We start from the raw sequence: 14,019 nt of genomic DNA, 5'->3' as shown, positions 1-14,019 counted from the left end.
TAACAAAAATTAACTCACTGTCAGTTTTGTGACGATCATTAAGCATGAAATTTCAATAAAAATATTGTTTTTGTGTTAATTACATAAACTTTAAGCGATAATCTACATTCAGAATGTGAAAAAAGTAAATTTTTAGACAGATTTTATGCTTAACTGTCGTCACAAAACTGACAGCGAGTTCATTTTTGTTAACAACTTACGCTAATTGGGGGGACCCAAATTCTGAAAATGCCTTAGTACAAAGAATGAGTGTTGTGGAAACATGTTTCTTGTGTATACACTTACGGCACAGTCTAATAAAGAGTACTATCGTACAGTATGGTCACTCCCGCTGAAAGTGCTGGGCACCCCTCTCGGTTACCTCACAGTTACCGCCAGTCAAAAACGCGACCAGTCGACCTGTCATAATTCACTCATACAAGCATAGTGCGCGTTCACCTACACGAGCTTAGACTGTGTGCTAGGAACGCGCCTCTTTCATATATTTGATTGCCAGTGTCCGAGGTGTGCTTACGGGTCGTGTTCGTGGTGCAGCCGCGCGTGCAGGCTCTCCGCAGCGGGCGGCGCGGGCTCGCGGCGCGCGCGCTTGTCGCAGGCGGGGCAGTCGCGCTCAGACTCCGAGTAGCTTTGGAAACAGCTGCGGAACACACACATTTTTATATAATTACGTTCATTCGCACGCAAAGTGATCTACAATTTGCATTTTGGATGTAAAAAGGACGCAATTGGATTTGTAGAGACCAAAGATATATGTATATAGATATATGTGTAGTAGATATATGTCCGTATAGACGGATAAAGTCTAAGAAAAAAACGTACCTCAAGTCAAAGCCCTAGAGAAAAAGGTACGGTGGCCTAGCGCGAAATCCCGGAAAGCCTATTTTGCTGTCATATTTCATTGCTTGTCCTAAAACTGAGTGTACATACATACAATCACGCCTGTATCTGATAAAGGGATAGGCAGAGCACATGAAACTACTCAAGCTTCAGTGCTACTCTTGGCAATGAATGGGTTGAGAGAAAACGAAATTGTGATATTCTGCTTAGTGTAACCGTAAAAAATAAAAGAGTAGTTTTTTAAGCCAAGGTCAGGTCAATTATAGCAAAGACATATGTAACTCCGTATAGACGAATAAAGTCTAAGAAAAAAACGTACCTTTTGAGGCCCTAGAGAAAAAGGTACGGTGGCCAAGAAGGCGTTACACCTTTGGGGAACGCTCGACTAGATGGCGCTAATAAAAATATTTGACATTTGAACACATAGGTATTGGGACCGTGCGCGACGACAACGCCACGTGACAGTGACAATATTGTAACCGCGGCCAAGCGAGAAGTAAGTAAACATTGAGAAAAAATTAATGAAATCTTGTGCTATTTTACTACATTAGACAATTTTGGACGATGATGGTTACAACATTATCGCCAATAACATTAAAATCGTTTTTTTCAGTGAGAAATTAACAAACTGGTGACTAAAACTCGGTTTCGTGCCATCGCTTCGAAATCATTTTCCAACCTGAGACAATGAATAAAGGCAATAAATTGGTGCTAGCTGGGCATTTTCTACAGATTGAAGACATTTTTCCACCATTTGTACCTATGTCCTTTGACGACCGGCCTGGCTTAGCGCGTAGTGACCCTGCCTGCTACGCCGCGGTCCCGGGTTCGAATCCCGGTAAGGGCATTTATTTGTGTGATGGGCACAGATATTTGTTCCTCAGTCATGGATGTTTTCTATGTATATAAGTATTTGAATATTATATACATCGTTGTCTAAGTACCTGCAACACAAGCCTTCTTGAGCTTACCGTGGGACTCAGTCAATCTGTGTAAGGTGTCCTATAATATTTATTTATTTTATTTATTTATTTATGTGCAATAAAGTATTTAAATAAATCATTGGCTTTTGAAATAGTTGATCAGTTCACTGCTATCCTGTCATTTTCATACTTAAGCTAACTGTAGGTATTATAAATATCATTGCAGGGTACAGGGTTTATTGTAAAATAAAAACAAACTAGCTATAATAACGTTTAATTATAATATACATTACAAAAACTTGTTTCATTTACTTGAAAATATTGGAGGTTTACCAGATATCACATCAAATACAATCATGAATGCGATGAAATAAGTTCTCAGGAATTTTATTTAAAATGTGATAAGCCTTCATTGGATGGACTGCTTCTGCTTCTATTGTTCTCGTGCTCCTTCTTCCCATTGAAACCTCGATATTTACGCATTTTCGTCAATCCGTTTCGATTTGTAAACAGGAGCACAGATGAGGAAACAAATAAAATGATTTTCGAACATAACTGGGATTGGCTTCCACGTCGGCTTTTCTACCTCCAATAAAATTTGCACTATAAATTCACCGAAAATTCAATTCAATACTTGTATCAAATGATTACGCACTTTAAGTAAAACTTCAGAGATTGGACGACACTTTTCTTCTTACGGCAACTATTCACTTAAACGGTGGTTTCGTTTCCACCACGGTCTTGGAAATAGCTAGAATTTAGTCGCTACTTTTCTTGGAGTTATTACAATTCGCCATAACAAATTTTACTGGGCCCGTATTAAATTTATTTCAAAAACGATATGAAAATGTTTACTGCAATATGGATTTGACAGCGCAAGTCAGCGACTAAGATGTCAATTTTGGCCGTAGTGAGCGCTGTGATCGTTTTAGCTACCCCCTCCACCCGCTTTGCACGCTGCCAATAAAGCTAAGAATATGGGCCAAATTGTCAAAACTGAGGTTCAAAAGTCTTAAGCTTGTGTCGAGAGATGGCAGTCTATGCAATGTGATTACACGTTTTACTTTCACAGTAACTCTCTATAATACTCGATCCTCTTTGGTAGAGACATAATGTCGTTACACCGTGGTTCAGGAGCCGTGTTATAACTCTTGCAATATTTCAAACAACTTAACTTTGTATATAACCATTATAATTATTCACTGTACTTGTAATTTGTTCTGTACAATAAACTATTTACTACTACTACAATTACAGTGAGACAAGTCAAATCAATTTAGTATGTTACTTGTCTGTCTCTTCAAACGTGTCATTACCTATGACATCGAGGACCATAATGGTATAATTAAAAATATAGATCTTTAATGCAACCCGTAGGTACAACGAAATGTTTGGTACTTAATCGCAGTATTAATGCCTATGTTTTAAATGATCTGGGGTGATGACCATGAAATTCTAAAGCCGTTCAGTTTAGGTTGAGAGGTTAAGAGAACTGGTATAGCTGTGTCCCTTTCTCTCGACCTAAACTGAACGGATTTAGTAGTTCATGGTAACCCAACACGAATCACTGTACTTACTGTTGGTGGAAGGAATGCTGACACAAGAAGTGTACACTAGGCAACTCCAGCAGTCAGCAGTTGCAAGCAATCTTGAAGCACTATGAGTTCCGGAACGGCACTGGTTCTATGTTAACGTAACGTAACGTATACATATATCTGGGCCTTCATTATGTTCTCCTTGGCTTTAGTTTATAGTGTCGTTATACTTACTGTTGGTGGAAGGAATGCTGACACAAGAAGTGTACACTAGGCAACTCCAGCAGTCAGCAGTTGCAAGCAATCTTGAAGCACTATGAGTTCCGGAACGGCACTGGTTCTATGTTAACGTAACGTAACGTATACATATATCTGGGCCTTCATTATGTTCTCCCTTGGCTTTAGTTTATAGTGTCGTTATACTTACTGTTGGTGGAAGGAATGCTGACACAAGAAGTGTACACTAGGCAACTCCAGCAGTCAGCAGTTGCAAGCAATCTTGAAGCACTATGAGTTCCGGAACGGCACTGGTTCTATGTTAACGTAACGTAACGTATACATATATCTGGGCCTTCATTATGTTCTCCCTTGGCTTTAGTTTATAGTGTCGTTATACTTACTGTTGGTGGAAGGAATGCTGACACAAGAAGTGTACACTAGGCAACTCCAGCAGTCAGCAGTTGCAAGCAATCTTGAAGCACTATGAGTTCCGGAACGGCACTGGTTCTATGTTAACGTAACGTAACGTATACATATATCTGGGCCTTCATTATGTTCTCCCTTGGCTTTAGTTTATAGTGTCGTTATACTTACTGTTGGTGGAAGGAATGCTGACACAAGAAGTGTACACTAGGCAACTCCAGCGGTCGGTTGCAAGCAGCGCACTTTGAGCTCTGGAACGGCACGGGTTCATGTTGTAAAGTATGTATCTGGGCCTTCATCCGTTCGCTTTCCCCCTTATACTTGGCTGCTAGCTCTTGCTCGCGGGTTATTACTTCGTCTTCGGATTTGAGCACGTCTGTGAGGTACCTAGGTACAAAAATGTGTTAAGACTGACAGATAAGATTGCTTTGAAAACTACTATAATTTCTCGAAAGTGACGCCATGTGAAAGACCCCCAAGGATTTGTGATATTCTGTCCACACGATATTGTGTCCATTTTTAAAGTTTCAAAAGGGCAATACAACAGTTTTTTTTAACTAGAGAGGCGTGCCAAGATACGGTCATTATTATTATTATTATTTATTTATTCATAGAACAATACAAGATTGTGTTGAATATTTACACCTTAGCCTACTATTTAATATAATTTGCGCCAATCAAAGTTAGTATTTTTAAGGAAGAGCCCGAAAAGTATCGAGATATGATTTATTGTAATTTGTAATGATTGTATTATGAAAATATAAACTGACTTACTTTCGAACATCTCCTAGAGTATACGAAGGCACGTTTGCTAGGCAATCGATGACTAGAATGGGAGATAAAAGTTTCTCAGTGGCTGAAACAATAACAAACACATTTTTAGGAAATATATTAAGGATAATTACTTGTTGAAACAGTTAATATTCTAGCCATATCATATAACAAAATCTAAATACACATATGTCGCTTCACTTCCATCTCGCGTAAATTCATTCTGCTGTAAAGCTGGTTTTACACCTGCAAGTTATTGCTGCAGGTTTTGAGACGCAAGTATTATTTTTCAGATTTTTTTTTTATATAATTAACGGTAAAGCAGAATGGATAGGTATACCCGAGTTGGAAATTAAGCGACGCACATAGTATTCGCGACATTTTTGTGATATTCTGGAAATTATATAGGATATTATAGGTTTTTAAAATGCAAAAAATATTCATAAACAATGAAGATACAGTCATGCATGAACGCACCACGTGTCGCGCGAGTTACAAATATTATAGTTCCCAATAACATGCCGTAACTCAGGAGAACACGTGTAAGGGTATAGAGCGTCTAGCCATAATAGCGGAGCCAGTGACACATGTCTAGTGTCAAACAGTAAGTTACAAGTAATATAGTTATTAGTTACAAATAAAATGTAGTCGCTCGGGTAGTATGAGAGCCTTTTCAGAATTTGGCTCCCCCCAATTAGCGTAAGTCGTTAACAAAAATTAACTCGCTGTCAGTTTTGTGACGACAATTAAGCATAAAATATGTGATATATATCTGAATTTAGATTATCGCTTAAAGTTTATGTAACTAATACAAAAACAATATTTTTATTGAAATTTCATGCTTAATTATCGTTACAAAATGACAGTGAGTTAATTTTTGTTAACAACTAACGCTAATTGGGGGTCCCAAATACTAAAAATGCCCATGAGGATAGGCACAGTTCTAATAGTGGCATCGTTGTGGTTTAGCGGAGCAACCTTTTATTTATTTGCCTGAATGTTATTTGAAATAATAGTTACCTATAACATGTAGTAGCTCAGTGTGTATAGGAGATGCACAGTTTTGTCGACGACATTGCAGCATACAGTTCTAACAGTGACATTGTTGTAGGTTTACCTATAACATGTAGTAGCTCAGGCAGTATAGGAATAGGCGTGGGGGTAGGGGCGGCTCGCACGGGCCACCACAGCACGTCGAGCCACAGTCGCGGGGCCGCGCCGCCGCGGCGGCGACACACGTCCAAAGCGCGCTCGGGCATGCCTGCGCGCATGTGCAGGGCTACTTGCGCGCGCCATCTGTGGGATTGGTGGAACATTACGAAAGGTTTTATGTGCGGAATCTGGGTTTATGGATCCAGTTGTTACATAGCCGGTCAAAGAAGTTTGTCACTAGAAAAAGACGCGAATGTCTAATTTTCTATGGGATCTTTTTTCTAGTGACGGAAACAGCTTGACAGACTATATTTAAGTTTGTAATGGTACACCACATCAGAGAAACGGTTAAGAACGGGCGGTAGGAGCGGGCGGTTAAAAGAGAAATACGAACAGATTTAAATAGAGCAAATACAATTAAGTATCCAGAATATCCAAATTATATGAATGCTTATAAAGGTAAGTTCCAAGTATTTCAATAAGCGCAAACGATTGCTAGTTGACTGTATTATATTGGCTTTAATAAATGTCCGGGTGGTGGAGGGCCAGCCTTCTATGAGGTCGTGAAACGCATGACAGGTCCTGGTTTCAAAACTTAGCCCGAAAACGGGCAATAAGGCACAATGAGGATCGCACTCGTACGGACCCTAATTCTAGTTTTATTTGTGACAGATGTGGTAGGTTATGCCGATCACGAATCGGGTTATATAGCCACAAGCGCCGCTGTCGCTAGATCAGAGACGCTGCTTAAATCATTTGTAAAAATGTACAAGGCCTAATGATGGTGGTAACACACTGTACCTCTATATCCTTGTATCTAAACTTACTTTAGCTTAAACCTACCGTTGGGGTAAACGAGTTCTTGAGTGGAGACCGCGTCTCGGCAAGCGTAGTGTAGGACAGCCTCAGGCAAGGTGGAGCGACGATTTGAGCAGGATGGCTGGCAGCAGCTGGATGCGAGCAGCCGAAGATCGGAAACGGTGGCGTGAAATTGGGGAGGCCTATGTTCAGCAGTGGACTGCGATAGGCTGATGATGATGATGATGAAACCTACCGTGGAATATAGAAATAGTATCAACAACTCACAGTTTGTTCTCCTCGTACAGATACAGCATGCCAGATCGGAAGCCCAACATCTGACAGATGACCAGCGTCTGGTCCTTGTCGTAGTTCGCCATGGGGTCTTGTAGCACTTTCATTATTTTTTCTTCGTATTCTGCCTTTTTGTCGACCGGTGACTTCACCCTAGGGAAAAAATACAAATATTTGAAAAGGAACTACACAGCTTGTTTCACGAAAGCTGACAGACATATTTCATTCACTCATTCATTCAATCCGTGCCAGCTCTTGTGAATTGACCAATGTATGTGAGAATTTAAAAGCATTTGTTACATTAAGAACTTGATAGTCACTGCTAGGACTGTAGCAAAGATATGTGAATCTTAAAAATATCTAATATAATTTATTAGTATTTATCTATTTAAGTATGTATATCGTCGCTTAGCACCCATAGTACAAGCTTTGCTTAGTTTGGGGCTAAGTTGATATGTGTAAGGTGTCCCCAATATTTATTTATTTATTTATAATATGTATTGCTAAACTAACATAAGACCTTTTGTGGTTTCTGAAATTGTTTATTTTTTTAAGCGTGCATTGTAGAGAATTGTATCTATCTATCTATCCGACAGGCAAGCACGGTCGGGTGATAAACGATATATAGAAAAGATAATACCGTCAGGCCGTCCTTTGCGCACTATTTGTAAGTGCGATAGGGACGCACCGATGTGATAAAGTTTATCGAACTAGTGTGCTACGCCCACAGGATCTAAGAGACTTACCACACATGTATATAATGTTCTATAAGCGCATTATACACGAGCGTAGAACCACAGTATAATAAAGAGTATTATCATACAGTATGGCCACTCCCGCTCCCCACTGAAAGTGCCGCCCACCCCCTCTCGGTTACCTCACAGTTACCGCCTGTCAAAAACGCGAACAGTCGACCTGTCATATGTCACTCATACAAGCATAGTACGCGTTCACCTACACGAGCTTAGACTGTGTGCTAGGAACGCGCCTCTTTCATATATTTAATCGCCAGTGGCCGAGGTGTGGTAGAACTCTGCAGCTCCGCCTTCGTCATATGCTCTAGGAAATGTATCCGAGTTTGACAGGAACACGTGTATATAGTCATACAAACAACACTCACCACACGTGTATATAATGTTCTATAAGCGCATTATACACGAGCGTAGGACTCTGCAGCTCCGCCTTCGTCATATGCTCTAGGAAATGTATGAGTTGCTCCGAGTTTGACAGGAACACGTGTATATAGTCATACAAACAACACTCACCACACGTGTATATAATGTTCTATAAGCGCATTATACACGAGCGTAGAACTCTGCAGCTCCGCCTTCGTCATATGCTCTAGGAAATGTATGAGTTGCTCCGAGTTTGACAGGAACACGTGTATATAGTCATACAAACAACACTCACCACACGTGTATATAATGTTCTATAAGCTCATTATACACGAGCGTAGAACTCTGCTGCTCCGCCTTCGTCATATGCTCTAGGAAATGTATGAGTTGCTCCGAGTTTGACAGGAACACGTGTATATAGTCATACAAACAACACTCACCACACGTGTATATAATGTTCTATAAGCGCATTATACACGAGCGTAGAACTCTGCTGCTCCGCCTTCGTCATATGCTCTAGGAAATGTATGAGTTGCTCCGAGTTAGACAGGAACATGTGTATGTAGTCATCAGGGTTGGCGCGCTCGGGTTCTTTGTATCCACCGGTTAGGGTTGCCTCGTCGACCAGCGGTTTGTTGCGGGGCTTGTAGTCTGTGCACAATGCTGAAAAAGAGATATAGAGTAAGATGTTTTTCATCACACCCGCACTTTAAATGTGCTATTGCACGCAGGCGAAGCGTGAGTTATAGAAAAATCGTTCTCCCAAGGGAATAATGAAATTTCTAGTACCGTACTTAACTTTTTTTACATCTATTTACATATTTTTTACATTGCGAGTGTGATGAAAAACATTGTGTGTAACTCGGGGAGTATGAATATTACTATACTCGAGTCTTTAAATCCGTCCGGCAAGCCGTCGCGATTTAACTTACTCTCGTTAGTAATATTCAACTTCCTCCCCTTGTTGCACAATGTACTATTATTTTATTTATCTATTACGTAGGTAATTACACTAAAACCAAAGAGGATCGAGTATTTAGAGAATTACTCTTAAAGTAAAATGTTTAGTCACAGTGATGTGTAGACTGAATCTCTGGACACAGGATTAACACTTTTAAACCTCAGTTTTGACAATTTAATCCATATTATTAACTTGATACGTGTTACAAATGTCAAGTATTAGTATTAGCGCCATCTAGCCGAGAATCAACCAAAGGTGTAGCGCCATCTAGACGACCATACATTTTTCTTGATGGTTACGAGGTAAGTTTTTTCACAGACTTTTCTATCTATACGGAGTTATATATGTGTGTGCTATATAACAATATAACTAAGGCACTTCAAAATAAAAATATAACACACATGATAAATATGTAGAAGGATTGACAAATTAAACATTGGAACTGCGTGACGACCCAACAGCGTGGGTCCGTGGCGTCGTGTGACGTCAAGGCTTGTTTACACTGCAGTTGCAATGGGACAGACATACCTACGTGTAACTAGGATTGGCACGCTAGGCTTTTTCTCTAACCCTGGTTAGACTCGAGTACTCATAGGTTTATTGAGAAGCTTGTAGCCTATAAATAGTACTGAAAACGTCTCTTTCTTAAAATCAGAGAACGACTCGTAATTCCATTTATTGCAGAGCAATTCTCAAAAAGTTTGCATATGCAAAGGGACAGACACGTGTAACTAGGGTTGGCAAGCTAGGCTTTCTCTAACCCAGGTTAGGGCTGCTCGACTATAGGTTTATTGCAAGGCTTATAGCCATACATAGTGGTCATATTTGGATCGTGTCGTCGATATATATCAATATATTGATAGCCAGGAGTGCATGAACATTATGTTCATGCACTCCTGGCTATCAGCCCTTTATCGTCCACTACTGAGCATAGGCATCAGCATACTGAATCTAGTATGTAAGTTTCTATGTTGCTATACCCTGACGGGTGCATGTTGTGACCTAATCTATAAAAACACCTATTGTAAACACATGTGTATGCAATAAATGATATGAATATGAATAGGCTTCTATTCTAATACGCCACTTCTCCCGGTCCTGAGCAAGTCTCATCCAGTTTTGACTCATAATTTTTCGTATATCGTCCGCCCAACGAGCCAACGGATGTCAAGCGCTTTTGACATCTGTAAGCGGCCACCGTTCCCTTAATATTTTAGTTCACCAGCCATCACTCTGCAAGATGCTAATGCAGCTAATGCTAAGCAAGATCTATCAGATTTCTGTCAAAATATCCCAGGTAGTTTCTGATACTTTCCTTTTTTGATATCAGATTTTTATAAATATTCGGTACGGTAACAGTCTTTTGTGCACAACAACACGCTTCCAATTCCAAGATTTTAAATTCCTATTCTAAACATGTTGTTGAATGTGCGTAGACATTATTAGAAATATATGAACTTATTATAGCGGTAATATTCCATTAACACATTCACTGCCAGCAACACAAACCTTGTGTTCACCGCCGTACAGTCGACAACACAGCTGTGAAAAGATAGATAAGTAACTTTATTTGTAGCCACAACAACACAACATACAATAAAACAAAACAGGAAAAAAGAAATGTGAGTACATCGCTTAACTTAACCAAACAAAGAAAAAAGAAACAAAATTATAAAGAAACATGTGTCGTGGTACAAAAAAGGCGCTGGCTCCGCGTTGTGATGCCACATCGCTGGTATTTTGTACATACATACATACATATAATCACGCCTGTATCCCATAAAGGAGGAGGCAGAGCACATGAACTACTAAGTTTCATTCAGTGCCACTCTTGGCAAAAAGGGGCTGAAAGAAATCCAAATTGTGACATTGCAGTGACAGGTTGCCAGCCTCTCGCCCACGCTACAATTTAACCCATATCCCACAGTCGACTTCTACGACACCCACGGGAAGAAAGGGGGTGGTGAAATTCTTAACCCGTCACCACACGGGACTCACCACATTTGTTATTTTGTACCTTAAAAAAACAGACAGCGCAAAGATATGTATACACACACACCTTAATGTACTGGCAATAAAGTTCTGCTCAGAGCTGTGTTGTTGACTGTACACAATCATACCTACTGGCAAGGACCATATAATACCAGGACAGACAAAACACATACAAAAAAGCGTACCGCTGAAAGGTATGCCTTTTAGGCTTAAAACTAGATGGCGATGCAGCCTGGAAGTGGCCAAAATCATATATTTCCCAAATATGTTTGCGTGTTTTTATTTTTTATAAGAACAATTGACACAATCATGATATCACGTCAACAAACATTATGACAAAAAAATTGTAGGCATCATCAGTGTAGTTATGATAGTATTTAATAGATGGCGCTAAAAATGGAGGTACGATTCTTAGTATGTAGATTGTAAATCCTATACATATAAATAATCCTTGCTACTGGCAGTCAATGTGTTAACCGAAGTTTAATGACATTCGCGGCTCTAGTTCGCTTACAGATCCAAGGGCAAAGGGTTGTTGCCCTTTACCTTAACAAGAGGCACATAATACTCCATTAACTCCAATTCACTTTGACATCGCATAGAACCTAGTCATAATAAACTTATTTATAGTTTTACCTATAAATAATTATTAGAAATTCTCTTTGAGTAGATTATATGTGACATCTCACTCGCGTGGGGTATGAATATTAATAAGGTACCCCTATATAACGCCCGTCGGGAGACTCAGGTGGCATTAGTGTGTAACTATTTAGTTCATGATGCAGGCTGTTCTGCTGCTAGTAGTGTTGAGTGTGGTGGGTCAGTCGGTTCAGCAGGAAACGGCTGAACTTCAGCAGCTATGCGGCCACAAGCTGGCGGAAACGGTCGCTAGGCTGTGCGAGGCCGAAAGGCAATATTTTTTTTATTAATAACCACAAAAATACATTTTTGAAATAACCCGCGGAATAGTGGATCGATCCCACCGACCGATCATGAAACATGGCTAAGAACACTCCCGATTAATTCAGTTTTCAAACAAAGAAAACTAAATCTAAATCGGTTCATCCGTTCGGGAGCTATGATCACACAAACAGACAGACACGTCAAACTTATAACACCCCGTCGTTTTTGCGTCGGGGGTTATTATATCCATCTTAAAGGCCTGGCAACGCACCTCCAACCCTCTTGGTGTTGCGGATGTCCATGGGCGGCAGTGATTGTTTACCATCAGGCGACCTGTCTTCTCGTTTGCCTCCTTTATCATTAAAAAAAAAAACGCTCTGCCCACAAGAAGTTCGCTAAATTAGTAGTGGAAGTTCAAAATGAATCCCATGTTCTAATTTTTTGCCGTACCTTTTTTACACTAACATCTTATGTACAGTTGCTATATGGAAGCGGTCAAGGTGCTCACAAATATGTGAAAACGCCTCTGTTGTCAACGTGTTCAGATATTTTTAAACGCTCCGGCCGCTCCGATATATCCGATAGCGACTGTACAACCGACATATAGCTTCAAAACCTTTTTCAATAAACTTTTTTTCCAGGGCAAGGAAGCTTGGCCTATACTTGACGTCTCCCAAAAGATCCCGTTACACACTTCTGCCGCACTACGCGCCCTACTGGCTGGAGGCAGAAGACGCGCTTCGCCTCGGCCGAGGCAAGCGCGGAGGCATCGTGGAGGAATGCTGCAAGAAGGCATGCACCGTGGATGAGCTGCTGGGCTACTGTCCCCCGCTGTGATGTCTTAGTGTAAAAGATTTTGATTTTTACGTAACGATTTTTTGCTGATTGTTAAACTGTTACTCTGGATAGTTCGACGGCGGTAGAATAGTAAAGCCTGTCCAGCCCAAGGGCCTTAGTATTTGAACAGGAGTATACTAAATTTACTTACGAGTTGTCGCGCCCTTGATATGACCCTAGTGTGAAGGCTATTCTGTTTTTGCTGATTGTTGTACTTTATTTCCGTGTTGAACTGATTTTTTTTAAATATATTTATTTATAAAACAGTATATTTTTCATTGTTAAAATGAGAGTTGCTAATATCAAACAACTAGACATGTAGATACAAAGAAATGTTATTAATTTATAGCTTTGTTTTGTATGTATAGCCTCGGTTTTTTGACATACTCATGTCTCATATATGATCAAATTCCATGTGTCATTTTGTTAATAAGATAAGGTAACATAAGCTATATAACTTATTTAGTATAATACACAAGTAGGTAATTAATATTTAAGCTTAAATGCGCTTCATGTTAAATCTCATTGATATTTTCTCACGAATATTTAAAATGTTTTTAAACCTATAAGCTGTGACATTAAAAAATAAATGTATCCATACGAATATTATAAATGGGAAAGTGTGTATGTCTGTTTGTTTGTCCGTCTTTCGCGAGTTTCACGGCAAAACTGAGCAACGAATTGACGTAATTTTTTGAGTGGATATAGTTGAAGGGATGGAGTGACATAGGTTAGTTTTTGTCTCTTTCTAACCCTCCACTTCCCTATAATGGGGGGTGGAAGTTTGTATGAAGCATTCCGCAATTTTAAATTTATCGCTATCGAAGCCGCTGGCAAAAGCTAGTAAAATATTTATATACTCGTTAAAATTGATGGATTTTTAATAACTTATTTTAAATCTCTGTTTTCCGCATACATTGCAAAAGGTAAGATCACGAGAAGAAAAAGACTGTAAAATATTCGTAGGGACAAATATAATTGTGCCAGAAATATTTAATCATATTTTACACTATATGCATAAAGCATAAAACTAAATACTCAGAATGTAACCATTTGTTCAATATATACTAACGAACAATTTTTCCCCATATATTCATTTAGTGTATAATATAAATAAAGGACTGCAAGACACCATGTCTATATTTACTAATATTAATTATTGTTTTATTATTACTTATTTAATTTTTATTCCAATAAAAAGAAGAAAAAAGTTTTAAAAATGGATCAGTTACAATTGCCTTCCAGTCGGGATTTGCTCC

General features: G+C 39.4%; 2 protein-coding genes across 3 annotated transcripts in view; one reads left to right on the top strand and one right to left on the bottom strand.

The window, feature by feature from the left end:
• The window catches only part of LOC125230939 (vacuolar protein sorting-associated protein 11 homolog), a 48,859-nt gene that overhangs the window by 12,429 nt on the left and 22,411 nt on the right, over positions 1-14,019 (bottom strand). For both annotated transcript variants that reach the window (XM_048136236.1, XM_048136237.1), the window contains 6 exons: positions 8,508-8,730; positions 6,947-7,105; positions 5,826-6,004; positions 4,712-4,793; positions 4,109-4,324; positions 515-637 (listed from right to left, as the gene is read on the bottom strand). In XM_048136236.1, the coding sequence (XP_047992193.1) occupies positions 515-637; positions 4,109-4,324; positions 4,712-4,793; positions 5,826-6,004; positions 6,947-7,105; positions 8,508-8,730 (982 nt within the window). The remainder of the gene's footprint in view (positions 1-514; positions 638-4,108; positions 4,325-4,711; positions 4,794-5,825; positions 6,005-6,946; positions 7,106-8,507; positions 8,731-14,019) is intronic.
• Positions 11,491-12,954, top strand: LOC125230942 (bombyxin A-2 homolog). The gene is made up of 2 exons (XM_048136239.1): positions 11,491-11,930; positions 12,565-12,954. Exons 1-2 carry the CDS (start codon positions 11,797-11,799, stop codon positions 12,758-12,760), a joined length of 330 nt encoding a protein of 109 aa, XP_047992196.1. The 5' UTR covers positions 11,491-11,796; the 3' UTR covers positions 12,761-12,954.

Source organism: Leguminivora glycinivorella, chromosome 11 (genome assembly GCF_023078275.1).
Source record: "Leguminivora glycinivorella isolate SPB_JAAS2020 chromosome 11, LegGlyc_1.1, whole genome shotgun sequence".
Lineage (NCBI taxonomy): Eukaryota > Metazoa > Arthropoda > Insecta > Lepidoptera > Tortricidae > Leguminivora > Leguminivora glycinivorella.
Note: the sequence above shows the minus strand (reverse complement) of the source record. Positions and strands in the feature narration are given on the sequence as shown.